Source organism: Mauremys mutica, chromosome 12 (assembly GCF_020497125.1).
Source record: "Mauremys mutica isolate MM-2020 ecotype Southern chromosome 12, ASM2049712v1, whole genome shotgun sequence".
NCBI classification, from domain to species: domain Eukaryota; kingdom Metazoa; phylum Chordata; order Testudines; family Geoemydidae; genus Mauremys; species Mauremys mutica.
In genome coordinates this window covers 5,931,141-5,954,861 of record NC_059083.1, presented here as the reverse complement: position 1 = coordinate 5,954,861, position 23,721 = coordinate 5,931,141, and the positions used below count along the sequence as shown (strand labels likewise).

General features: G+C 61.3%; 2 protein-coding genes across 2 annotated transcripts; both read right to left on the bottom strand.

The window, feature by feature from the left end:
- Positions 1 to 1,160: 1,160 nt before the first annotated feature.
- On the bottom strand, positions 1,161 to 22,777 carry LOC123346016 (killer cell lectin-like receptor subfamily B member 1). Its single transcript, XM_044983208.1, has 6 exons — positions 22,652 to 22,777; positions 6,438 to 6,527; positions 3,924 to 4,100; positions 2,611 to 2,765; positions 1,908 to 2,020; positions 1,161 to 1,284 (listed from the first exon to the last, which is right to left on the bottom strand). Exons 1-6 carry the CDS (start codon positions 22,734 to 22,736, stop codon positions 1,161 to 1,163), a joined length of 744 nt encoding a protein of 247 aa, XP_044839143.1. The 5' UTR covers positions 22,737 to 22,777.
- Positions 10,138 to 15,959, bottom strand: LOC123346018 (killer cell lectin-like receptor subfamily B member 1). The gene is made up of 6 exons (XM_044983210.1): positions 14,842 to 15,959; positions 13,875 to 13,964; positions 12,982 to 13,131; positions 11,949 to 12,103; positions 11,162 to 11,274; positions 10,138 to 10,273 (listed from the first exon to the last, which is right to left on the bottom strand). The coding sequence occupies exons 1-6, from the start codon at positions 14,927 to 14,929 to the stop codon at positions 10,150 to 10,152; spliced, it is 720 nt and encodes a 239-aa protein (XP_044839145.1). The 5' UTR covers positions 14,930 to 15,959; the 3' UTR covers positions 10,138 to 10,149.
- Positions 22,778 to 23,721: the final 944 nt, after the last annotated feature.

Sequence of the window (23,721 nt, the reverse complement as noted above, 5' to 3'; positions counted from 1 at the left end):
GGAGGATGCTGCTCAGCCACAACAGCGCTCACAGCCAGCCACGGACGCCCCACCCCCCTTCAGCTGCAGCTGCCCTGATACCAGGGTGAGGGGCACAGTCTGTCTAGGGGCTTACCTGGGGCCCGTCACTAGAGCCTCTGAGCCCATCCCCCCACAGCAATGGCCTGCGCCTCTGCCACCCAGGGAGGGATCCTTGTCCCCTTTACACAGCAGCAGGGGCTATTTCATGCTCTGTCCCAGGCAGATTGTCACACGGCAGCCCCCCCACGTCCCGAAATCTGCCCTGTCCGAGTCCTGCGCCTGTCAGAAACCTCCTTACGGTGGAGCTGAGGTTGCTGGTGCCCCCAAAGCCTGACCGTGCTCAGTGCAGCTGCCCCCACAAGGGTGTTAACGTGGCCAGGAAAGCAAGGCCCAGACCTCCAAAGGTCGGAGGGTGTAACCAGGCCTCCCATGTGGCCCCGAGCCCAGGGCCCCTGCTCCTGTGGGCCATTAGCACCTCAGTCTGCGGCGAGCCTGAGCCAGTCGCCCTGACAGGTGTGAGCTGCCCCGAGCGGAACTGAGCCAGCAACGCTGCCTGAGTCTGCCGAGAGCCTGAGCCAGTGGCCCTGACAGGTGTGAGCTGCCCCGAGTGGAACTGAGCCAGCAACGCTGCCTGAGTCTGCCGAGAGCCTGAGCCAGTCGCCCTGACAGGTGTGAGCTGCCCCGAGCGGAACTGAGCCAGCAACGCTGCCTGAGTCTGCCGAGAGCCTGAGCCAACTGTGCTGAGAGGGGGCAGCTGCCCCATTGTTCCAGTAGGAGTCTATCCCCCGCTCTGGGAGGCGAGTGGGGTCTAGTAAGTCAGAGCTGGGGGGATGGGTTGTCTCCTAGCTCTACGCAAGGGGTGGGGGCTAGAGCAGGGGGGCTGGGAGTCCAGTGTTGGGAGCATAATTCCTAGCTCTGCCACTGAATCTCTGTGCAACCCTCCACGGGTCAATTCTGCTATCGGTGCCTCAGTTTCCCCATCCATGCGGTGGGGATGATAAGTCTGACTGAGCGCTGGGAGGTGGTTTGAGTTTGAGGTCCTCACATGACAGGCACTAGATAACGTGTCAAAGCTCACTCGTGATGCTTTTATTGATGAAAGGCTCCTCGCCATTACTAATGGGCCATGGATGCCCCGCTCAGAGCGGGACGGCGTCTCTCTGGCAAATCCACTGAAATCCGGAGCTGCAGGTGTCAGAATGAAGCTGTTTCCCTGCCAGCGCCCCACAGCTGTTCCCCTCAGCCGGGCCTGACACCGGGAACCTGCGGGACGAAGGAGAGGGCCCCTGTCAGCGCGGGTGGGTCCATCACACTCAGTTGGTAGCTGCTCTTCCCTGTTCCAACGGGATCCGCAGCCGTCGTCTCCTCCAGCTCTGCCCTGGGGGCTGCCCCCTCTCCCCACTGTCAGGGCCCTGGCCAGGGTCTCGAACGGCCTCTCCCTGCCCAGAGCCCAGGGACCTGCTCCAGCCTCCTCCTCCCTGCCGGGCTAGACCCTGACCAGCTCCCTCCCCTGCTCCGCGTCTCCTCCCCACCGGGCTGGGCCGACGCTGCCCCCTCCTGGTCCCCTCCTGCCTCTGGCTGCTCTGTGTCTCCCCCTCCCCCCTGCCCCATTGTCTGGGGGGGTCCCCAGGGCTCTGGCCTGGGCCCTTTGCTCTCCCTCCACACCGCGCCTCTGAGCCACCTCCCTCGGCCCCAGGGCTCCAGCTTCACCTCCTCTGTTTGGGGGGGGAAGGGGGAGGGGAGGGTGTCTTTGTCATCACCTTACACTGAAAATGATTCCCCAAAACTCCTGACCTTCCCCCAAACATCCCCTCCCCCCATCTCTGTCACTGGCCCCTTCTGCCCACGGAGGGGAGGGAAAGGGTTTGACTCAAGGAATCACTCACTGGGTCTGATCCAGCCGGGAGCCGTCCAGCCAGGTCCAGGCCTTCTCCGGGGAGGGGACGGACAGTCCGACCCAGAACTGGGACGTGCCTCCTGTCAGGGCCTGTAGGAACTCCTGCAGGGAGCATGGGACAGGCAGGTGGGGACCAGAACCTGCTGTCGGCTCTTTTCTTGCAAATCCAAGTTCTCAACAACTTTAGCACCAGAACGACTGGCTGGGTGTTCATCCATCCCTCTACACACCTATCCATCCCCACACACACCTGTCTATCTCGCCAACTGTTCCCCATGTGTCCTCTTCTGTCCACCCATCCCCACACCTACCCCCTCTCGCTGTAGCCCTCAGTCCCCATAACTCTCCCTCTCTCTCTCTGTGTCACACAGACAGACAGACACACACACACAGCCCCTCTCTCCAGCTGAATTGTGCTGGGCAGATCCCAGAAGGGGGAGGGTACCAGTAGCTTTACCCACCATTGTGTGTCCCTGTTCTCAGGGCTGGTGATTTAGGCTGGGATTTGTTAACGCTGCCTAAAGGACTTGGACACCCTGTTATTAACCATTAATGGGAATGGGGTGTCCAAGTCCTTTAGGCAGCATTGACAATCCCAGCTCTACCATGTAGCCTATACAAGTCCTTAGACTCTGCACCCAGGGCCCAGCCCTGCAGGGGCAGCTCCAGCAGGAAGGTATCGTCCCCTTTACCAGCTCCTCCCGGTCCCGGATCACCAGCAGCTGGGAGCCCCTCGCTGAGCAGTCGGCGCGGCTCTCGCTCCACGTTTTGCTTCCTCTGCCGACCCAGTAGCACTTGTCCCCGCGCAGCTGCCAGTCCGTGGGGCAGAGTTTGCACCCGGAGCCCCCTGCAGAGAGACAGGCATCATTAATGCTCTGAGCCCTCTGGGCCTCATTCCCGGCTACTCCCTTCCTGTGACTGGGACTGGGATGGGGTAAAATGTGTTTGAGTCCCCTTTGTGCTCCCTGAAATCTGGGGCTGGGTCAGGCCCTGCCTGGCTCCTGGCGTCAGTTACAGCAGCCTTGGGGCTGCTCTGCCTTATCCAGTGCTCCCACATGGGCCCTGGGGAGCAGAGAACACCCATAGCGCACTGCACTCTAGCAACACCACCAATCTGCTCCCTACTTTGCGGGTTGGGAACAGCAGGGCCGGCTTTAGCAAGTGCGGGGCCCGATTCCTGGGGCTTGTACTCACTGGGCCGCACTTTGAATTGCCAGCCGGGGTCGCGGAGCCATGGGGCTGCCACACTCCAGCCGGAGCTCTGGCCAGGGGAGCGGGGGCCACCAAAGACCCTGGAGCAGACCGCCACCACCCGCTGGGGTGAGTAAAAAAAAATTAAAAGGTGCCTAAGGCGGTGGGCCCGATTCTGGGGAATCGGGCGAATCAGCCTAAAGCCGGCCCTGGGGAACAGAGTGTGTGAGGGGCTCTTACTGCAGCTCCACACTAGGCAGGGAGGTCTCCGGGGCAGAGGGGATCTCATGGGGCTATTTGCATCCATTTTAAGGCTCCATTATTCTGCCAGAGTGGCCTAGAAGGGGCTTAGGACAGCTGAAGACGTGTTGGGGGCTGGTTAGTGGAAATCTAGCAGGATATGGGCGGGGAGGTGGTAACTGGGGAGAACAGGAGAGGAGGTGGGGTCCCAGGGCTGGCTGGGAATGGGAGGGGGTGAGTCCATGAGACCATCTCTCTGCTGGGCTCTGTCCCTGCTCTGCAAACATTTGGCCATCCTGGTATTAGATTAGTGTAAGACCCTCTTTGAGCAGTACCGGGCATGGCCACTAGATGTCGCTTCCCCCAGTCTCAGCAGAGCCCCCACACCCGGTCCCAGCTGAGGCAGGTACATTCGTAGCCTGGCACCGAGCGGGGCTGGTGGCAGATCGGTGCAGCCAGCAGGGGGCGGCGTGTCCCTGCCCTGCAGGATCCCCAGGGGCTGGGACGGCAGCTGGGTTCCCACTGGCCGTGCCCGGGGCGGAGGGCGGCTCAGAGACACACGCGCTGGGGTTACCTGCTGGGCCGGGCGGGGCCGGGGGGCACAGCTGGGATCGGAAACGCTCCAGGCGGGTGCTGCATTCTGCTGTGCTGGGGTCTGCGCTCCCAGAGGGTGTCGCTGTATCTCTGCTCCCGGCTCCGTCGCTCCCAGGGGCTGCCGGGGTCTGTCCCTTCTCGGACACCAAGTGGGAAACTGCAAAGCAGCGTCGGTGGGAGTGAGGTGACGGGTTAATGTGATGGGGAGTTGCTGGGTAAAAGCACCGGCAGAGACACAGGGCCTGGCCCGAAGCCCGTTCAGCCCCATCTCCACTGACTGCCAGGGGCTTCAGAACAGCCCTAAAGGGCCACAGTCCTAAAGAGCGGCTTGGGATTGAAAATCAGTGGGAGCTGGGTGCCTAAATCCCTTGGGCCTCTTTGCAAACCCAGCCAGTGTTTGCATCTAAGTTATCCAGCCCCCATCAAAGCAGTATCAGAACAGCTCAGAGTCTTTGCTGGATTTCGCCTCCCAACCCCACTCTGTGAGGCAGGGCACAGGGCTGTTAACCCCTGTGATTCAAGGGGTTTAGATACTTAAAGTTGCACAGAGGCCCTGAGAGGTTCTTCAGAAGCACCTAGGCCCAGATCCTCAACAGGATTTAGGTGCCTAACTCCCTTGGGTGTTGGGCACCTAAATACATTTGAGAACCTGGGCCCTAGGAGCCCAATTCCCATTGACTTCAATAGGCGTTAGGCACCTACTGGGTTGGTTTTAGGTGCCAAGAGGCATTGTTAGGTACCTAAACCCCTGTGGAATTCCAGCCTTAAGGGACCAGCCCAGGGTCACACGGGGAATCAGTGGCAGAACCAGGAACTGGTCCCAGAGCTCCTGAGTCCCAGATTAGCACCAAGACCAGTGGGCAGCCTTCCTCTCGGGATGCCTGTGAGCTCCCGCCCAGTCCCCCATCCTGCAGCGAACAGCCAGCTCCGTCTGACAGAGCCAGCGATGGGAACACGCCATCCGGGGGGAACATTCCCAGCGTTTTGGGGACGTCCTTTCTCCATTTATCCACCAGCTACATTTCCTCTCGATTACGTGTTGAGGACAGTTGTATTGAAACGCCCAAGGCTGATGAAAAGCTGGGGGGACACTAGGACATTTCCCCCTGCCCAGCTGGGGCAGGGCCTGTCTCTCCCTGTGTGTCTGTGCAGCGCCCGGCACAACGGGGCCTGATCTCAGCTGGGGCAGGGCCTGTCTCTCCCTGTGTGTCTGTGCAGCGCCCGGCACAACGGGGCCCTGATCTCAGCTGGGGCAGGGACTGTCTCTCCCTGTGTGTCTGTGCAGCGCCCGGCACAACGGGGCCCTGATCTCAGCTGGGGCAGGGACTGTCTCTCCCTGTGTGTCTGTGCAGCACCCGGCACAACGGGGCCCTGATCTCAGCTGGGGCAGGGACTGTCTCTCCCTGTGTGTCTGTGCAGCGCCCGGCACAACGGGGCCCTGATCTCAGCTGGGGCAGGGACTGTCTCTCCCTGTGTGTCTGTGCAGCGCCCGGCACAACGGGGCCCTGATCTCAGCTGGGCATCTAGCTACTAGTGCAGGGTTAATAAAACTTTCCATTGACTTAGATCCCTTTGAAGCTGAATCGCCCCCTCGCTGCCCAGACCCAGCTCCTGTCCTCATTTCACTTCCTCTCCCACACCACAGAGAGAAACCATCAGTGTCTCCCCGGCCGCCCACGTAAACAAGGTTACAAACAGGGACAGGGCAGCAAACGGCATCTTCTGCCCAGAGCCCAGCTGGCTCCTTACAGCCCAGCACAGACACATTCTAGGCTGCAAATAGGCCGTAGGCCCTTGGACCAGCCTCTGTTATTGTTATTGTATCTAGTGCTGTGGAGCCCAGACACACAGCGAGAGACAGGCCCTGCCCCGGCTGGGTGGCACAGCTGGGGTTGGAAACACTCCAGGCGGACAGTGCAAAAGTGACTGGGATTGGAAAAAAAAATCACTGGGAATTAGGTGCCTAAATTCCTTGGGTTTCTTTGCAAACCCTGCCCGTGTTTCCACCTATTCTCACCGTCAAAACGTCCCCCAAAACTGGCTGCATGGGGCTGGCCAGACTGAGTCAGACCTGGGGCCCATCTAACCCGCTATCCCACCTCCAAGAGTGGACAGACCCAGCTACCTCTGAGCGAGGAGCACGACGCCCCCTAGTGGACACTCAGAACCTGTCCCCCACATCAGACCCTGCCTGCCCCTCAGTTAGGGGTTGATTGATGCCCTGAAGCAGGAGGGTTTATAGCCCCTGCCAAAGCACTTGGTACTTCCTGGCCCTCTGCCCGGTCTTGTTCCTCTCATACGTGTCCTGATCCTTCACTGAGCCCTGCTAAGCTCATGGCCCCAGTGAGATCCTGTGGCAGGGAGTTCCACAGCCTCATTGTGACTAAGCATCCGTTTTCAATGTGCTTCCTCTCAATGTCCCTCCCCCAGTATCGCATCCACGCTGCAGACTGACACACCCGGACAGATAAAGCTACAGCCTTTGGTGACTCACCACAAACCGCCAGCAATAGCACAGCCACTGCCTGGATGAGATTCCCAGCCCCTAGAGCGACCTGAAGCCAGCCAGGACACTGACGGGAACCTGTAAGGAAACACAAGCAGAGCTGGGCTGAATTAAGGCCCAGCCACTCTAGATCCTGGCCTCAGGCCCCAGCTCCAGGAGTCAGGTGATTGTACTGGGATCTCAGCTTTCATTTAAAAGAGAAAGGCAGTTTTCAGCCCTCACAGAAGGGGAGAAAAAAATGAAAATGTGACTCCAAGCGTTACTGATACAGCAATACTGCCTGAGTTTGCAGAGAGCCTGCACCAATTGCTCTGAGAGCAGGGCTCTGCTCCATGAATTGCAAGAATGACCATTTTGGAAGCTCTGCAAACCCCACCTGAAACCCTGGCTTCTATTACCAGATATGGGCAGGAAATGAGGTCTAGTAGATTGGAGCAGTAGGGCTGGGAGCCAGGATGCCTGGGTTCAATTCCTGGCTCTGGGAGAGGAGTGAGGGTTAATGGGGTTAGAGCAGTGGGGGTTGGGAGCCAGGATGCCTGGGTTCTATCCCTGCTCTGGGAGGGGAGTGGGGTTTAGTGGTTAGAGCAGGATGTGTCTGGGAGCTCGGACTCCTACGTTATAGATTCAACCCAGGGAGGGCAGTGGGGGTCTGGTGGGTCAGAGCAGGGGGGGCTGGGAGCCAGGATACCTGGGCTCTATTCCCAGCTCAGGGAGGGGAATGGGGTGCAGTGGGTGTGTCCTTGTGAAAGAGTTTTTCCCTGGTCTGTGCCTCAGTTTCCCCCATTTGACCCCCCCCCCTTTTTGGCTTCCAGAGGGGAAAGCTCCCCAGTCTCTCCCCCACTCTTGCTCTGTCACTTGGGGGCTCTCCCAGGCTCTTTACCTCTGTCCGCGGCGCTGCCCCACCCTGTGATAGAACCACATGGCCAGACTCTGCCGTCCCCTGGCCCATCTCTGGGGTCCCAGCCCGGCTCTGCCCCTGCTGCCAGGACATGGAGCCCGTAGGAGGGAGGAGGGGGGTGAAATTGCTACCTTGGTTCCCGGCTGGGGACGGGCCGCCCGAGCCGCCCCGCTTGGGCCGCAGGTTCAAAGCCGTGTAGCCCTCCTCGTCCTCCATCGTGCCCGAGTGAGAGGCGCTGGCGAAGGCGCAGGCAGGGGGTGAGGGGCTGGGCTGAGATCGCACAGGAAGCTGAGCCGCTGGGCTGCAGCCGCGTGGTTTGTGGGGCGACGGTCAGAGGCTCCGGCCTGAATTTCCTCTCTCTGCTCTGGCAGATGTTGACTCTGTCACGCGAAAGCTCCCAGCCAGCCCCGGACACCCCCCATCCTCCACTCCCTGAGGGGGCTCGGCTGCCCTGACACCAGGGTGAGGGGCGCAGTGTCAAAAACTGAGCTCTGTGAACAGGGTCAGAGCCTCAGCAGGTGCCGCTCAGAATCAGTCCCACTGATCCACCCCAGGCCAGGATCGGGGCCAGCGAGTGCCTGAAAACCCCTTACAGCCTGAGGGAAACAGCTCAGAGCGCTGGGGTGAGACCCATCCCCTCCTGGGCCTGCAATTCCCAGCTCCGCCCCTAGGTGGCAGCCAGCCACGGGGAAGGGGAGAGCACGGGGTGTGCGGCTCCGGTGTGACAATTCTCATGGGATCCCAGCGCCAAACGCCACCCGCTGGTCAGGGGGCCATGACACCTCCCTGCGTCACCGAGTGAAATGACCGGGGCCAGAATAGCCGTAGCCAGGCTGTGCCCCTCACCCTGGCATCAGGGCAGGGCCGGCTCCAGGCCCCGGCCTATGAAGCAGGTGCTTGGGGCGGCTAATAGATACGGGCGGCACGTCCGGGTCTGCGGCGGCAATTCAGCGGCGGGTCCCTCAGTCTCTCTTGACCTCTTTGAGCTGGCGCCGAAGTGCCACCAATCGGCTTGTTTTTTCTTTTTCTGCTGCTGCTTGGGGCAGCAGAAAACCTGGAGCCGGCCCTGGCGCTGGTCCACACGGCTCCGGGCACGCGGCTCTGGGTGGGATCGTGCTGAGCTGGGTGGGGAAGCGCCTGGGGAGAGACCCCCCCACACACCAAACTCCCCACGGCTGGGGCCCTCTGCCTAGGATCCTGCCCCCCCAGCCCCACTGACTCCAAGGGGCCGTGGCCTGCGCAGGAAATGCAGGTTTGGGCCTTGTACATTTCACCCCTTTAGCCACCTGGGCCCCCCAGTCACGGCGAGGAGAAGGGGCTCGCAGAGCAGATCCGTCTGCGCCATGTGTCCGTCTGGCCGCCTGGTGCGTGGGGGCCCCCGTGTCAGAAACAAATCCCAGGCCGTGTTCTCCTGGGCTAGGGGCACCGGGCGCGGCTCCCCCCTCTGCCTGCCCCGCTCAATGCGATGGGCTCCCTGCTGGCGCTGCGGGGACAGGAACGGGGCCCAGGGTTTGTGCCATTCCGGCTGGTGCAGGGAAGATCCAGGGGTCGTGTCCGGGGCTGAAGAAGACAGTTCCCCAATTGCCCTCGATCCCCTTGGGTCTCAGCCGCATTGTCCCCCCCCAGGTAGGCTCCTAACCCCCCTGGACACCGATGCTCTTTGGGAGCGATCTCAGGCCGCCCCCAGGAATGGCAGAGCCGGGTCTGATCGGAGGGTGAGGGGTCGATCAGGCAGCTGGAAACAGATGCAGCTGCACCACTGGGCTGGGGGTCTTGAGGATCTACCTGAACAGTCTGCGTGGCCGAGTCATCAGCTCCCCGTGTCCCCCTGACCCAGCCCCTGGGAGAGCTCCCGCTGGCCCCCTCGCATTGCAAACTTTCTGCGCCTTTCGGAAACCTCCTTATGGTGGAGCTGAGGTTACTGGTGTCCCCAAAGCCTGACCGTGCTCAGTGCAGCTGCCCCCACAAGGGTGTTAACGTGGCCAGGAAGGCCAGGCCCAGACCCTTAAAGGTCAGAGGATGTAACCAGGCCTCCCGTGTGGCCCCGAGCCCAGGGCCCCAGCTCCTGTGGGCCATTAGCACCTCAGCCTGCGGCGAGCCTGAGCCAGTCGCCCTGACAGGTGTGAGCTGCCCCGAGCGGAACTGAGCCAGCAACACTGCCTGAGTCTGCCGAGAGCCTGAGCCAGTCGCCTTGACAGGTGTGAGCTGCCCCGAGCAGAACTGAGCCAGCAACGCTGCCTGAGTCTGCCGAGAGCCTGAGCCAGTCGCCCTGACAGGTGTGAGCTGCCCCGAGCGGAACTGAGCCAGCAACGCTGCCTGAGTCTGCCGAGAGCCTGAGCCAGTCGCCCTGACAGGTGTGAGCTGCCCCGAGCGGAACTGAGCCAGCAACGCTGCCTGAGTCTGCCGAGAGCCGAGAGGGGGCAGCTGCCCCATTGCTCCAGTAGGAGTCTATGCCCCGCTCTGGGAGGGGAGTGGGGTCTAGTGAGTCAGAGCTGGGGGGATGGGTTGTCTCCTAGCTCTACACAAGGAGTGGGGGCTAGAGCAGGGGGGCTGGGAGTTCGGTGCTGGGAGCACAATTCCTAGCTCTGCCACTGACTCTCTGTGCAACCCTCCCCGGGTCAATTCTGCTATCGGTGCCTCAGTTTCCCCATCCATGCGGTGGGGATGATGAGTCTGACTGAGCGCTGGGAGGTGCTTTGAGGTCCTCACATGACAGGCGCTAGATAACGTGTCAAAGCTCACTCGTGATGCTTTTATTGATGAAAGCTCCTTGCCATTATTAACGGGCCACGGATGCCCCGCTCAGAGCGGGACGGCGTCTCTCTGGCAAATCCACGGAAATCCAGAGCTGCAGGTGTCAGATTGAATCCAATTCCCCCACAGCTTCCCACAGCGGTTCCGGTCATCCCAGCCTGACACCGGGAGCCTGCAGGACAAAGGAGAGGGGCCCTGTCAGCGCGTCTGGGTCCATCGCACTCAGTCTGTTCCCTGTTCAAAGTTCTAACGGGATCCGCGGCCGTCGTCTCCTCCAGCTCTGCCCTGGGGGCTGCCCCCTCTCCCCACTGGCAGGCCCTGGCCAGGGTCTCGAACGGCCTCTCCCTGCCCAGAGCCCAGGGACCTGCTCCAGCCTCCTCCTCCCTGCCGGGCTAGACCCTGTCCAGCTCCCTCCCCTGCTCCGCGTCTCCTCCCCACCGGGCTGGGCCGACGCTGCCCCCTCCTGGTCCCCTCCTGCCTCTGGCTGCTCTGTGTCTCCCCCTCCCCCCTGCCCCATTGTCTGGGGGGTCCCCAGGGCTCTGGCCTGGCCCCTTTGCTCTTCTCCCTCCACACCCCGACTCTGGGCCACCTCCCCCACCCCCAGGGCTCCAGCCACCATCTCTGTGCTGGGGGATGGGCAAATCTCTCCCTGCCCCATGGCCCTGTCTGCTCCCCAGGGCCGGCTCCAGACCCCAGCGTGCCAAGCGCGTGCTTGGGGCGGCATTTTGCCGGCAGGGCGGCAGGCGGCTCCGGCGGACATTCCACAGTCATGCCTCCCGGAGGTCCACCGGAGCCGCGGGACCGGCGACCAGCAGCGCGCCCCATGCAGCATGCCACCCTGCTGGGGCGGCCGGATTCCTAGAGCCGCCCCTGCTGCTCCCATCCAGCCCCCCACTCATCCAGGCTCCCCAGCCCCCTCCCTGGGGTCTCAGCATCATCTGACACTGAACACGGCTCCCCCTGAGCTCCCGACCTTCCCCCCAAACCTCCCCCAGCCCTGGCCCTGGCCCCCTCTGCCCACGGAGGGGAGGGAAAGGGTTTGACTCGAGGAATCACTCACTGGGTGTGATCCAGCCGGGAGCCGTCCAGCCAGGTCCAGGCCTTCTCCGGGGAGGGGACAGACAGTCCGACCCAGAACTGATTTGAATCTTGTGTCAGGGCCTTTAGGAACTCCTGCAGGGAGTGTGGGACAGGCAGCTGGTGACCAGACGTGCGGTCGGGCTCTTTTCTTCCAAATCCAGGTTGTCAACAATTTCAGGACCAGAACGTCTGTCTGTCCATCTATCCCTATACACACCCAGTATCCAGCCCCATACATCTAGCCCGATACACACTCATCTGTCTAGCTCAGTGGTTTGAGCATTGGCCTGCTAAACCCAGGGTTGCGAGTTCAGCCCTTGAGGGGGCCACTTAGGGATCTGGGGCAAAAAAATTGGTCCTGCTAGTGAAGGCAGGGGGCTGGACTCGATGACCCTTTGAGGTCCCTTCCAGCTCTAGGAGATTGATTGGTATATCTATCCCATAGACACCCCTCTATCCATCCATCCCCTGTCTCTCTGTAGCCCCCCTCCTCACACACACCCAGCCCCTCTCTCCAGCTGAGCTGTGTTGGGCACACCCCAGAAGGGGGGAGGGTACTGGTGGCTTTAAGCCTCCTTTGTGTGCCCCTAATCCTGGGGCTAGGGAGTTAGGCTGGGATTGTCAAAGCTGCCTGGGGGGAAGGGGTGTTGGACACCCCATTACTAACAATTAATGGGAAGATGGTGTCCAAATCCCCTAGGCAGCTTTGAAAATCCCAGCCCTACCATGAGCCCTTAGACTCTGCACCCAGGGCCCAGCCCCTTTACCAGCTCCTCGGGGTCCCGGATCACCAGCAGCTGGGAGCCCCTCGCTGAGCAGTCGGCGCGGCTCTCGCGCCACGTTTTACGTCCTCTGGAGACCCAGTAGCACTTGTCCCCGCGCAGCTGCCAGTCCGTGGGGCAGAGTTTGCACCCGGAGCCCCCTGCAGAGAGACAGGCGCCATTAATGCTCTGAGCCCTCTGGGCCTCATTCCCGGCTACTCCCAGCCTGCGACTGGGGCAGGAACGGGGTTCAAATGGGTCTGAGTCCCCTTTGTGCTCCCTGAAATCTGGGGCTGGACCAGGCTCTGCCTGGCTCCTGGCGTCAGTTAGAGCAGCCTTGGGGCTGCTCTGCCTTATCCAGTGCTCCCACATGGGCCCTGGGGAGCAGAGAACACCCATAGGGCACTGCACTCTAGCCACACTGCCAATCTGCCCCCCATTTGGGGGGTTGGGAACAGGGTGGGGGAGGGCCCTTACCCCAGCTCCACACCAGCTGGAGAGGCCCCCCCTGGGACAGGGGAGATTCTCAGGGACCTATGGACCCACTTTAAGGCCCCTTTACGTGGCCAGAATGGCCTAGAAGGGTCTTGGAGGTACTGGGGGGGAGGGGTGGTGTTAAGCTGGGAACAGGAGGGGAGGCTGGGACCCAGGGGTGATGGGGACTGGGAGGGGACATGGGGCCCAGATGACAGGGAACGGGAGGGGTGGGCCCATAAGACAATCTCACTAATAAGAGGTGAAACCCTCGCACGCGCTCACTGAACAAAATTAGAAGCTTTGTGTGACATTGTTATGAACATCTTCATGGCTGGGTACTACCCTGAACGGCCACTAGATGTCGCTGCCCCAGGCCCAGTCCCAGCTGAGGCAGGTACATTCGTAGCCCGGCACCGAGCGGGGCTGGTGGCAGATCGGTGCAGCCAGCAGGGGGCGGCGTGTCCCTGCCCTGCAGGATCCCCAGGGGCTGGGACGGCAGCTGGGTTCCCGCTGGCCGTGCCCGGGGCGGAGGGCGGCTCAGAGACACACGCGCTGGGGTTACCTGCTGGGCCGGGCGGGGCCGGGGGACACAGCTGGGATCGGAAACGCTCCAGGCGGGCGCTGCATTCTGCTGTGCTGGGGTCTCTGCTCCTGGCTCCGTCGCTCCCAGGGGCTGCCGGGGTCTGGCCCTTCTCGGACACCAAGTGGGAAACTGCAAAGCAGCGTCGGTGGGAGTGAGGGCGACCGGTCAATGTTGTGTGAGTTGCTGGTAAAAGCACCAGCACAGAGCCATGCGGAGACACAGGGCCTGCCCCAAAGCCCGTTCTGCCCCATCGCCACTGACTCCAATGGACTTCGGAGCAGCCCCAAAGGGACACGGTCTGAAAAAGTGTCTGGGATTGAAAATCACTAGGAATTAGGTGCCTAAATCCCTTGGGCTTCTTTGCAAACCCAGCCCGTGTTTCCACCCATTCTCATCCTCAAAACACCCCCCAAAACTGGCTGCATGGGGCTGGCCAGACGGAGTCAGACCTGGGGCCCATCTAACCCGCTCTCCCACCTCCAAGGGTGGACAGACCCAGCTACCTCTGAGCGAGGAGCACGACGCCCCCTAGTGGACACTCAGAACCTGTCCCCCAAGTCAGACCCTTCCTGCCCCTCAGTTAGGGGTTGACTGATGCCCTGAAGCAGGAGGGTTTATAGCCCCTGCCAAAGCACTTGGTACTTCCTGGCCCTCTGCCTGGTCTCGTTCCTCTTATACGTGTCCTGATCCTTCACTGAGCCCTGCTAAGCTCATGGCCCCAGTGAGATCCTGTGGCAGGGAGTTCCACAGCCTCATTGTGACTAAGCATCCGTTTTCAATGTGCTTCCTCTCAATGTCCCTCCCTCAGTGTCTCATCCATGCCACAGACTGACACACCCGGACAGATAAAGCTACAGCCTTTGGTGACTCACCACAAACCGCCAGCAATAGCACAGCCACTGCCTGGATGAGATTCCCAGCCCCTAGAGCGACCTGAAGCCAGCCAGGACACTGACGGGAGCCTGTAATGAAACACAAGCAGAGCTGGGCTGAATTAAGGCCCAGCCACTCTAGATCCTGGCCCCAGCCCCCAGCTCCAGGAGTCAGGTGATTGTACTGGGATCTCAGCTTTCATTTAAAAGAGAAACGCAGTTTTCAGCTTTCCTGGAGGGGGAGAAAATATTGAAAATGTGACCCCCCCCCCAAGTGTTACTGATACAGCAACATTGTCCAAGTTTGCGGAGAGCCTGCACCAACTGCTTTGAGAGCAGGGCTCTGCTCCACGAATCGCAAGAACCTCAGTTCTGGAAGCTCTGCAAACCCCACCTGAAACCCCGGTTTCTATTACCAGATATGGGCAGGAAACGAGGTCTAGCAGGTTGGAGCAGTAGGGCTGGGGACCAGGATGCCTGGGTTCTATCCCTTGCTCTGGGAGGGGAGTGCGGTTCAGTGGTTAGAGCAGGATGTGTCTGGGAGCTTGCACTCCTATGTTATAGTCTCAACCCTGGGAGGGCAGTGGGGGTCTGGGGGGTCAGAGCAGGGTGTGCAGGGAGCCAGGACACCTGGGCTCTATTGCCAGCTCGGGGAGGGGAATGGGGTGCAGTGGGTGTGTCCTTGTGAAAGATTTTTTCCCTGATCTGTGCCTCAGTTTCCCCCATTCACTCACCTTTTTGGCTTCCAGAGGGGAAAGCTCCCCAGTGTCACCCCCACTCTCGCTCTGTCACTTGGGGGCTCCCCCAGGCTCTTTACCTCTGTCCGCGGCGCTACCCCACCCTGTGATATAACCACATGGCCAGACCCTGCCGCCCCCTGGCCCGTCTCTGGGGTCCCAGCCCCGGCTCTGCCCCTGCTGCCAGGACACGGAGCCCGTAGGTGGGAGGAGGGGGCTGAAATCGTTACCTGGGTTCCCGGGTGAGGACAGGCCGCCCGAGCAGCCCCACTTGGGCCGCAGGTTCAATACCGTGTATCCTTCCTCGTCCTCCATCATGCCCGAGTGAGAGGATGCAGGGAAGGCGCGGGCAGGGGGTGAGTGGCTGGGCTGAGATCACACAGGAAGCTGAGATGCTGGGCTGCAGCCTTGTGGTTGATGGGGCGACGGTCAGAGGATCCGTCCTGAATTTCCTCTCTCTGCTCTGGCAGATGTTGGCTCTGTCGCAAAAGTTCCCAGCCAGCCCCGGACGCCCCCATCCTCCACGCCCTGAGGGGGGTCAGCTGCCCTGACACCAGGGTGAGGGGCGCAGTGTCAAAATCTGAGCTCTGTGAACAGGGTCAGAGCCTCAGCAGGTGCCGCTCAGAATCAGTCCCACTGATCGACCCAGCCCGGGATCGGGCCCAGCGTGTGCGAGAGCGAGTCGATTTCCACAGGGCTCGACCCCAGGCCGGGATCGGGCCCAGCGAGTGCCTGAAAACCCCTTATAGCCAGAGGGAAACAGCTCAGAGCGCTGGGGTGAGACCCATCCCCTCCTGGGCCTGCAGTTCCCGGCTGCGCCCCTAGGTGGCAGCCAGTCACGGGGAAGGGGAGAGCACGGGGTGTGCGGCTCCAGTGTGACAATTTGCATTGACACCGGACACCTGACAATTGCCCTCGATCCCCTTGGGTCTCAGCCATATTGTCCCCCCAGGTAGGCTCCTAACCCCCCTGGACACCTATGCTCTTTGGGAGCGATCTCAGGCCGCCCCCAGGAATGGCAGAGCCGGGTCTGATCGGAGGGTGAGGGGTCGATCAGGCAGCTGGAAACGGATGCAGCTGCACCACCGGGCTGGGGGTCTTGAGGATCTACCTGAACAGTCTGCGTGGTCGAGTCATCAGCTCCCTGTGTCCCCCTGACCCAGCCCCTGGGAGAGCTCCCGTCGGCCCCCTCGCATGGCAAACCCCGCTGCAGGCTGGGATTTCCTGGGCACACATGGGCCAGCAACCGACAGGCCGGAGCCAAAGGCGGCCGAGGTGGGTGTAGAGGAAACACTATTTACCTCTCTGCATTCTGAAAACTGATCATTTATTCCTACCCTTTGGTTCCTGTCTCTTACCCAGTTACTGATCCATGAGAGAACCTTCCCTCTTATCCCATGACAGCTTCCTTTGCTTAAGAGCCCTTGGTGAGGGACCTCGTCAGAGGCTTTCTGAAAATCTAAATACACTATATCCACTGGATCCCCCTTGTCCACATGCTCGCTGCCCCCCTCAAAGAATCCTAGTAGATTGGTGAGGCGTGATTTCCCGCTACAAAATCCACGTTGACTCTTCCCCAACAAATTATGTTCCTCTACGTGTCTGACCATTTTGTTCTTTTCTGTAGTTCCAACCAGTTTGCCCGGTACTGAAGTCAGGCACTGAGCACTGATGTGCTTTGAGATCCTCATGTGACTGGCACCACATGAAGTGTTAAGGATCATTCATGATGGTTTTATTGATGAAAGGCCCTGGATGCCCCATTCAGAGCGGGACGGCGTCTCTCCGGCAAATCCAGTGAAGTACAGAGCTGCAGGCGTCAGAATGAATCCATTTCCCCCACACCGCCCCACAGCTGTTCTCAACCGGGCCTGACACCAGAAACCTGTGGGATGAAGGAGAGGGGCCCTGTCAGCGCGTCTGGGTCCATCACACGCAGTCGGTAGCGGCTCTTCCCTGTTCCAATGGGATCCGCAGCCGTCGTCTCCTCCAGCTCTGCCCTGGGGGCTGCCCCCTCTCCCCACTGGCAGGGCCCTGGCCAGGGTCTCGAACGGCCTCTCCCTGCCCAGAGCCCAGGGACCTGCTCCAGCCTCCTCCTCCCTGCCGGGCTAGACCCTGTCCAGCTCCCTCCCCTGCTCCGCGTCTCCTCCCCACCGGGCTGGGCCGACGCTGCCCCCTCCTGGTCCCCTCCTGCCTCTGGCTGCTCTGTGTCTCCCCCTCCCCCCTGCCCCATTGTCTGGGGGGTCCCCAGGGCTCTGGCCTGGCCCCTTTGCTCTTCTCCCTCCACACCCCGACTCTGGGCCACCTCCCCCACCCCCAGGGCTCCAGCCACCATCTCTGTGCTGGGGGATGGGCAAATCTCTCCCTGCCCCATGGCCCTGTCTGCTCCCACCCAGCCCCCCTCTCAGCCGGGCTCCCCAGCCCCCCTCCTGGGGTCTCAGCATCGTCTGACACTGAACACGGCTCCCCCTGAGCTCCCGACCTTCCCCCCAAACCTCCCCCAGCCCTGGCCCTGGCCCCCGCTGCCCACGGAGGGGAGGGAAAGGGTTTGACTCAAGGAATCACTCACTGGGTCTGATCCAGCCGGGAGCCGTCCAGCCAGGTCCAGGCCTTCTCCGCGGAGGGGACGGACAGTCCGACCCAGAACAGATGTGAATGTTTTGTCAGGTCCTTTATGAACTCCTGCAGTGAGCGTGGGACAGGCAGCTGGTGACCAGATGTGCTGTTGGACTCTTGTCTTGTGAATCCAGGTTGCCAACAACTTCAGTACCAGAACATCTGTAGGTCTGTTCATCTATCCCTATACACACCCAGTATCCAGCCCCATACATCTATCCCCATAGACATCCATCCATCTATCCAACTATCCCCCATAGACACCCCTCTATCCAGCCATCTATCCCCATCCAGCCCCTGTCTCTCTGTAGCCCCCGTCCTCACACCCCCAGCCCCTCTCTCCAGCTGAGCTGTGCTGGGCACACCCCAGAAGGGGGAGGTACCGGTGGCTTTAAGCTGCCTTTGTCTGCTCCTGATCCTGGGGCTAGTGAGTTAAGTTGGGATTGTCAAAGCTGCCTAGGGGGTTTGGACACCCCATTATCAATAATTAATGGGAACAGGGTATCCAAATCCCCTAGGCAACTTTGAAAATCCTAGCCCTACCATGTAGCCTATGTGCCCCTGGACTCTGCACCCAGGGCCCAGCCCCTTTACCAGCTCCTCGGGGTCCCGGATCACCAGCAGCTGGGAGCCTCTCGCTGAGCAGTCGGCGTGGCTCTCGCTCCACATTTTACGTCCTCTGGAGACCCAGTAGCACTTGTCCCCGCGCAGCTGCCAGTCCGTGGGGCAGAGTTTGCACCCGGAGCCCCCTGCAGAGAGACAGGCGTCATTAATGCTCTGAGCCCTCTGGGCCTCGTTCCCGGCTACTCCCAGCCTGCGACTGGGGCAGGAACGGGGTTCAAATGGGTTTGAGTCCCCTTTGTGCTCCCTGAAATCTGGGGCTGGGCCAGGCTCTGCCCGGCTCCTGGCATCAGTTACAGCAGCCTCGGGGCTGCTCTGCCTTATCCCGTGCTCCCACATGGGCCCTGGGGAGCAGAGAACACCCATAGCGCACTGCACTCTGAGTAGCCACACTACCAATCTGCCCCCCATTTTGGGGGTTGGGAATGGGATGGGGGAGGGTCCTTACCCCAGCTCCACACCAGCTGGAGAGCCCCCCCCCAGGACAGGGGAGATTCTCAGGGGCCTATGGACCCACTTTAAGGCCCCTTTACACGGCCAGAATGGCCTAGAAGGGTCTTGGAGGAACTGGGGGGAAGGGGTGGTGTTAAGCTGGGAACAGGACGGGAGGCTGGGACCCAGGGGCGATGGGGACTGGGAGGGGACATGGGGCCCAGATGCCAGGGAACGGGAGGGGGTGGGACCATAAGACAATCTCACTAATAAGAGGTGAAACACCCCCCCCACACACACACACACTTAACAATTGGACAGCTTTGTATGACACTGTTATTCAAATCTTCATGGCTGGGTACTACCCTGAACAGCCACTAGATGTCGCTGCCCCAGGCCTGGTCCCAGCTGAGGCAGGTACATTCATGGCCTGGCACCGAGCGGGGCTGGTGGCAGATCGGTGCAGCCAGCAGGGGGCGGCGTGTCCCTGCCCTGCAGGATCCCCAGGGGCTGGGACGGCAGCAGGGGTGGCTCCAGGCCCCAGCACCCCAACCGGGTGCCTGGGGCGGCAAGCCACGGGGGGTGCTCTGCCGGTGGCCGCGACGGCAGCAGGCAGGCTGCCTTCGGCGGTTTGCCTGCGGAGGGTCTGCTGGTCCCACTGCTTCGGCGGACCTCCCGCAGGTGGGCCGCCAAATCCACGGGACCGGGGGCCTCCCACAGGCAAGCCACCGAAGGCAGCCTGCCTGCCGCGCTTGGGGTGGCAAAATACCTAGAGCCACCCCTGGACGGCAGCTGGGTTCCCACTGGCCGTGCCCGGGGCGGAGGGCGGCTCAGAGGCACACACGCTGGGGTTACCTGCTAAGCCGGCCGGGGCCGGGGGGCACAGCTGGGATCGGAAATGCTCCAGGTGGGCGCTGCATTCTGCTGTGCTGGGGTCTGTGCTCCCGGCTCCATCGCTGCCAGGGGGTGTCACTGTATCTCTGCTCCTGGCTCCGTCGCTCCCAGGGGGTGTCGCTGTATCTCTGCTCCCGGCTCCGTCGCTCCCAGGGGGTGTCACTGTATCTCTGCTCCTGGCTCCGTCGCTCCCAGGGGGTGTCACTGTATCTCTGCTCCTGGCTCCGTCGCTCCCAGGGGGTGTCGCTGTACCTCTGCTCCCGGCTCCGTCGCTCCCAGGGGGTGTCGCTGTACCTCTGCTCCCGGCTCCGTCGCTCCCAGGGGGTGTCGCTGTATCTCTGCTCCCGGCTCCGTCGCTCCCAGGGGGTGTCACTGTACCTCTGCTCCCGGCTCCATTGCTCCCAGGGGGTGTCACTGTACCTCTGCTCCTGGCTCTGTCGCTCCCAGGGGGTGTCACTGTATCTCTGGTCCCGGCTCCATCACTCCCAGGGGGTGTCACTGTACCTCTGCTCCCGGCTCCGTTGCTCCCAGGGGGTGTCACTGTATCTCTGCTCCCGGCTCCATCACTCCCAGGGGGTGTCACTGTACCTCTGCTCCTGGCTCCGTCGCTCCCAGGGGGTGTCACTGTACCTCTGCTCCTGGCTCCATCGCTCCCAGGGGGTGTCACTGTATCTCTGGTCCCGGCTCCGTCACTCCCAGGGGGTGTCACTGTATCTCTGCTCCCAGCTCCGTCGCTCCCACGGGGTGTCACTGTATCTCTGCTCCAAGCTCCTTCGCAATCAGGGGCTGCCGGGGTCTGTCCCTTCTCAGACACCAAGTGGGAAACTGCAAAGCAGCGTCAGTGGGAGTGAGGTGACGGGTCAATGTGACGAGGGGGTTGCTGGTAAAAGCACCAGCACAGAGCCGTGCGGAGACACAGGGCCTGCCCCAGACCCTGTTCAGCCCCATCGCCACTGACTCCAATGGACTTCAGAGCAGCCCCAAAAGTGTCCGGGATTGAAAATCACTAGGAATTAGGTGCCTAAATCCCTTGGGCTTCTTTGCCAACCCAGCCCATGTTTCCACCCATTTGCACCAACAAAACACCCCAGAACTGGCTGCGTGGGGCTGGCCAGACTGAATCAGCCCTCGGGCACACAGCTCAGGGGTTTGAGCATGGTGTGGGGAACTGGGACTGTTCTTAATGTTTTCTCTGAATACGGTGTTGGTGCCTCAGTGTCCCCTAGGCAGTTCTTAGTAGCTAGGTGGTGGATCAGGGTGTGTGGTTGCTGCAGAGCAAAGGGCCAGTGCACCTAAATGCCCGACACTCTGTCTCCTAGCAACTGATGGCCTGGGCCCCTCCTCTGCAAAGGTGCCAACTGAAGGTGTTGGAGAACAAAGAGGTCAGGTGGCCTCCTGGCCTGGGAAAGGGGCTGAGCAGAGAGGAGGGGCTGGAGGGGGTTTCAGTCTGGAGCTGGCTGGGGACGAGGAGTGAGGGCAGACGTGGGGGTCTGGCTCACTGCTCCCCAGAATGGACCCAGCTGAAGGGTCCCGTTCGCTGTACCTACAAGCTCTGGTTTAGACCCTGTTCCTGTCATCGAATAAACCTCTGTGTTCCTGGCTGGCTGAGAGTCACGTCTGACTGCGCAGTGGGGGGGCAGGACCCTGTGGCCCCCCCAGGACCCCGCCTGGGCGGACTCGCGGTGGGAAGCGCACGGAGGGGCAGAGGATGCTGAATGCTCCAAGGAGAGACCCAGGAGGTGAAGCCGTGGGAGCTTCTTGCCCTGCAGACAGGCTGCTCCGAGGGAGAGGAGGCTCCCCAGAGTCCTGCCTGGCTTGGTGGGGAGCAGTTCCAGAGCATCGCCCAGGCCTGCTAAACCCAGGGTTGTGAGTTCAGTCCTTGAGGGAGCCATTTAGAGATCTGGGGCAAAAATCTGTCTGGGAATTAGTCCTGCTTTGAGCAGGGGGGTGGACTAGACACCTCCTGAGGTCCCTTCCAACCCTGATAGTCTGTGATTCTATGAACCCGCGATCCCACCTCCAAGGGTGGACAGACCCAGCTACCTCTGAGCGAGGAGCACAACGCCCCCTAGTGGACACTCAGAACCTGTCCCCCAAGTCAGACCCTTCCTGCCCCTCAGTTAGGGGTTGATTGATGCCCTGAAGCAGGAGGGTTTATAGCCCCTGCCAAAGCACTTGGTACTTCCTGGCCCTCCGGCTGGTCTCGTTCCTCTTATACGTGTCCTGATCCTTCACTGAGCCCTGCTAAGCTCATGGCCCCAGTGAGATCCTGTGGCAGGGAGTTCCACAGGCTCTTTGTCAATAAGCATCTGTTTTAAATGTGCCGCCTCTCAATGTTACTGGCCGTCCCTCCCTCAGTATCGCATCCACGCTGCAGACTGACGCACCGGGACAGATAAAGCTACAGCCTTTGGTGACTCACCACAAACCGCCAGCAATAGCACAGTCACTGCCTGGATGAGATTCCCAGCCCCTAGAGCAACCTGAAGCCAGCCAGGACACTGACGGGAGCCTGTAATGAAACACAAGCAGAGCCAGGCTGAATTAAGGTGCAGCCACTCTAAATCCTGGCCTTAGGTCCCAGCTCCAGGAGTCAGGCGATTGTACTGGGATCTCAGCTTTCATTTAGAAGAGAAAGGCAGTTTTCAGCCCCCATGGCTGGGGAGAAAAGATTGAAAATGTGACCCTCCCGAAGTGTTACTGATACAGTAACACTGCCTGAGTTTGCAGAGAGCCTGCACCAATTGCGCTGAGACCAGGGCTCTGCTCCACGAATCGCAAGAACCACTGTTCTGGAAGCTCTGCAAACCCCACCTGAAACCCTGGTTTCTATTACCAGATATGGGCAGGAAACGAGGCCTAGTGGGAAGGAAGTGAGTGTTAATGAGTTAAAACAGCAGGGGCTGAGGGTCAGGACTCCTGGGTTCTAGCCCCAACTCTTGGAAGGGAGTGAGGGTTAATGGGTTAGAGCAGTGGGGGTTGGGGGCCAGGATACCTGGGTTCTCTCTCTGGCTCTGGGAAGGGAGTGAGGTTTAGTGGTTAGAGCAGGATGTGTCTGGGAGCTAGGACTCCTATGTTATAGTCTCAACCCTGGGAGGGCAGTGGGGTCTAGGGGGTCGGGCGGGGGGGCTGGGAGCCAGGACGCCTGGACTATATTTCCATCCGGGGGAGGGGAATGGGGTGTAGTGGGTGTGGCCTTGTGAAAGATTTTTTCCGGATCTGTGCCTCAGTTTCCCCCATTTGACCCACCTTTTTGGCTCCCAGAGGGGGATGCTCCCCAGTCTTGCCCCCACTCTCGCTCTGTCACTTGGGGGATCCCCCACACTCTTTATCTCCATCTGCAGCACTACCCCACCCTGTGATTTAACCACATGACCAGACCCTGCCGCCCCCGGCCCGTCTCTGGGGTCCCGGCTGAGGCAGGTACATTCATGGCCTGGCACCCGTAGGGCGGGAGGAGGGGGATGAAATCACTACCTTGGTTCCCAGCTGGGGATGGGCCACCGGAGCCGTCTTGCTTGGGCCGCAGGTTGAATGGCGTGTAGCCCTCCTCATCCTCCATCGTGCCCGAGTGAGAGGCGCTGGCGAAGGCACGGGCAGGGGGTGAGGGGCTGGGCTGAGATCGCACAGGAAGCTGAGCTGCTGGGCTGCAGCCGCGTGGTTTGTGGGGGAACGGTCAGAGGATCCGTCCTGAATTTCCTCTCTCTGCTCTGGCAGATGTTGGCTCTGTCACGTGAAAGCTCCCAGCCAGCCCCGGACACCCCCCATCCTCCACTCCCTGAGGGGGATCAGCTGCCCTGACACCAGGGTGAGGGGCGCAGTGTCAAAAATCTGAGCTCTGTGAACAGGGTCAGAGCCTCAGCAGGTGCCGCTCAGAATCAGTCCCACTGATCCACCCCAGGCCGGGATCGGGCCCAGCGAGTGCCTGAAAACCCCTTATAGCCAGAGGGAAACAGCTCAGAGCGCTGGGGTGAGACCCATCCCCTCTTGGGCCTGCAGTTCCCAGCTGCACCCCTAGGTGGCAGCCAGCCATGGGGAAGGGGAGAGCACGGGGTGTGCGGCTCCGCTGGGACAATTTGCCATGATACCGCCCTGCGTCCCCAAGTGAAATGACCAGGGCCGGAATAGCCGTAGCCAGGCTGTGCCCCTCACCCTGGCATCAGGGCAGCTGCAGGCTGCATTAGGGCGGGACGGGCAGGGCCACCCAGAGGATTCCGGGGGCCCGGGGTCTTCGGCAACGGGGGGCCCTTCCGTTCCGGGACCCGCCGCCGAAGTGCCCCGAAGACCCGCGGCGGGGGCCCCCCCCTGCCACTCCCGGTCTTCGCCGGCGGGGGCGGTCCTTGCGCTGCAGGGCGGAAGGCCCCCCCCACTGGTGAATTACCGCCAAAGCGGGACCCGCCGCTGAAGTGCAGCCCGGTCTTCGGCGGTAATTCGGCAGCGGGGGGCCCCGCCGCGGGTCTTCGGGGCACTTCGGCGGTGGGTCCCGGAAGGGAAGGGCCCCCCGCCGCCGAATTACCGCCGAAGACCGAGCTGAACTTCGGTGGCGG

Coding starts and splice junctions, on each gene's coding strand:
- LOC123346016 (XM_044983208.1), bottom strand. CDS start 22,736: ATGGAGGATGAGGAGGGCTACACGCCATTCAACCTGCGGCCCAAGCAA. Junction 6,528..22,651: donor ATCCCCAGCTGGGAACCAAG/GTAGTGATTTCA, acceptor GTTTCCTTACAG/GTTCCCGTCAGTGTCCTGGC. Junction 4,101..6,437: donor GCTATTGCTGGCGGTTTGTG/GTGAGTCACCAA, acceptor GCTGCTTTGCAG/TTTCCCACTTGGTGTCCGAG.
- LOC123346018 (XM_044983210.1), bottom strand. CDS start 14,929: ATGATGGAGGACGAGGAAGGATACACGGTATTGAACCTGCGGCCCAAG. Junction 11,275..11,948: donor TCCGGGACCCCGAGGAGCTG/GTAAAGGGGCTG, acceptor CACTCCCTGCAG/GAGTTCCTAAAGGCCCTGAC. Junction 10,274..11,161: donor TCCCGGCTGGATCACACCCA/GTGAGTGATTCC, acceptor TTTGTCCTGCAG/GCTCCCGGTGTCAGGCTGGG.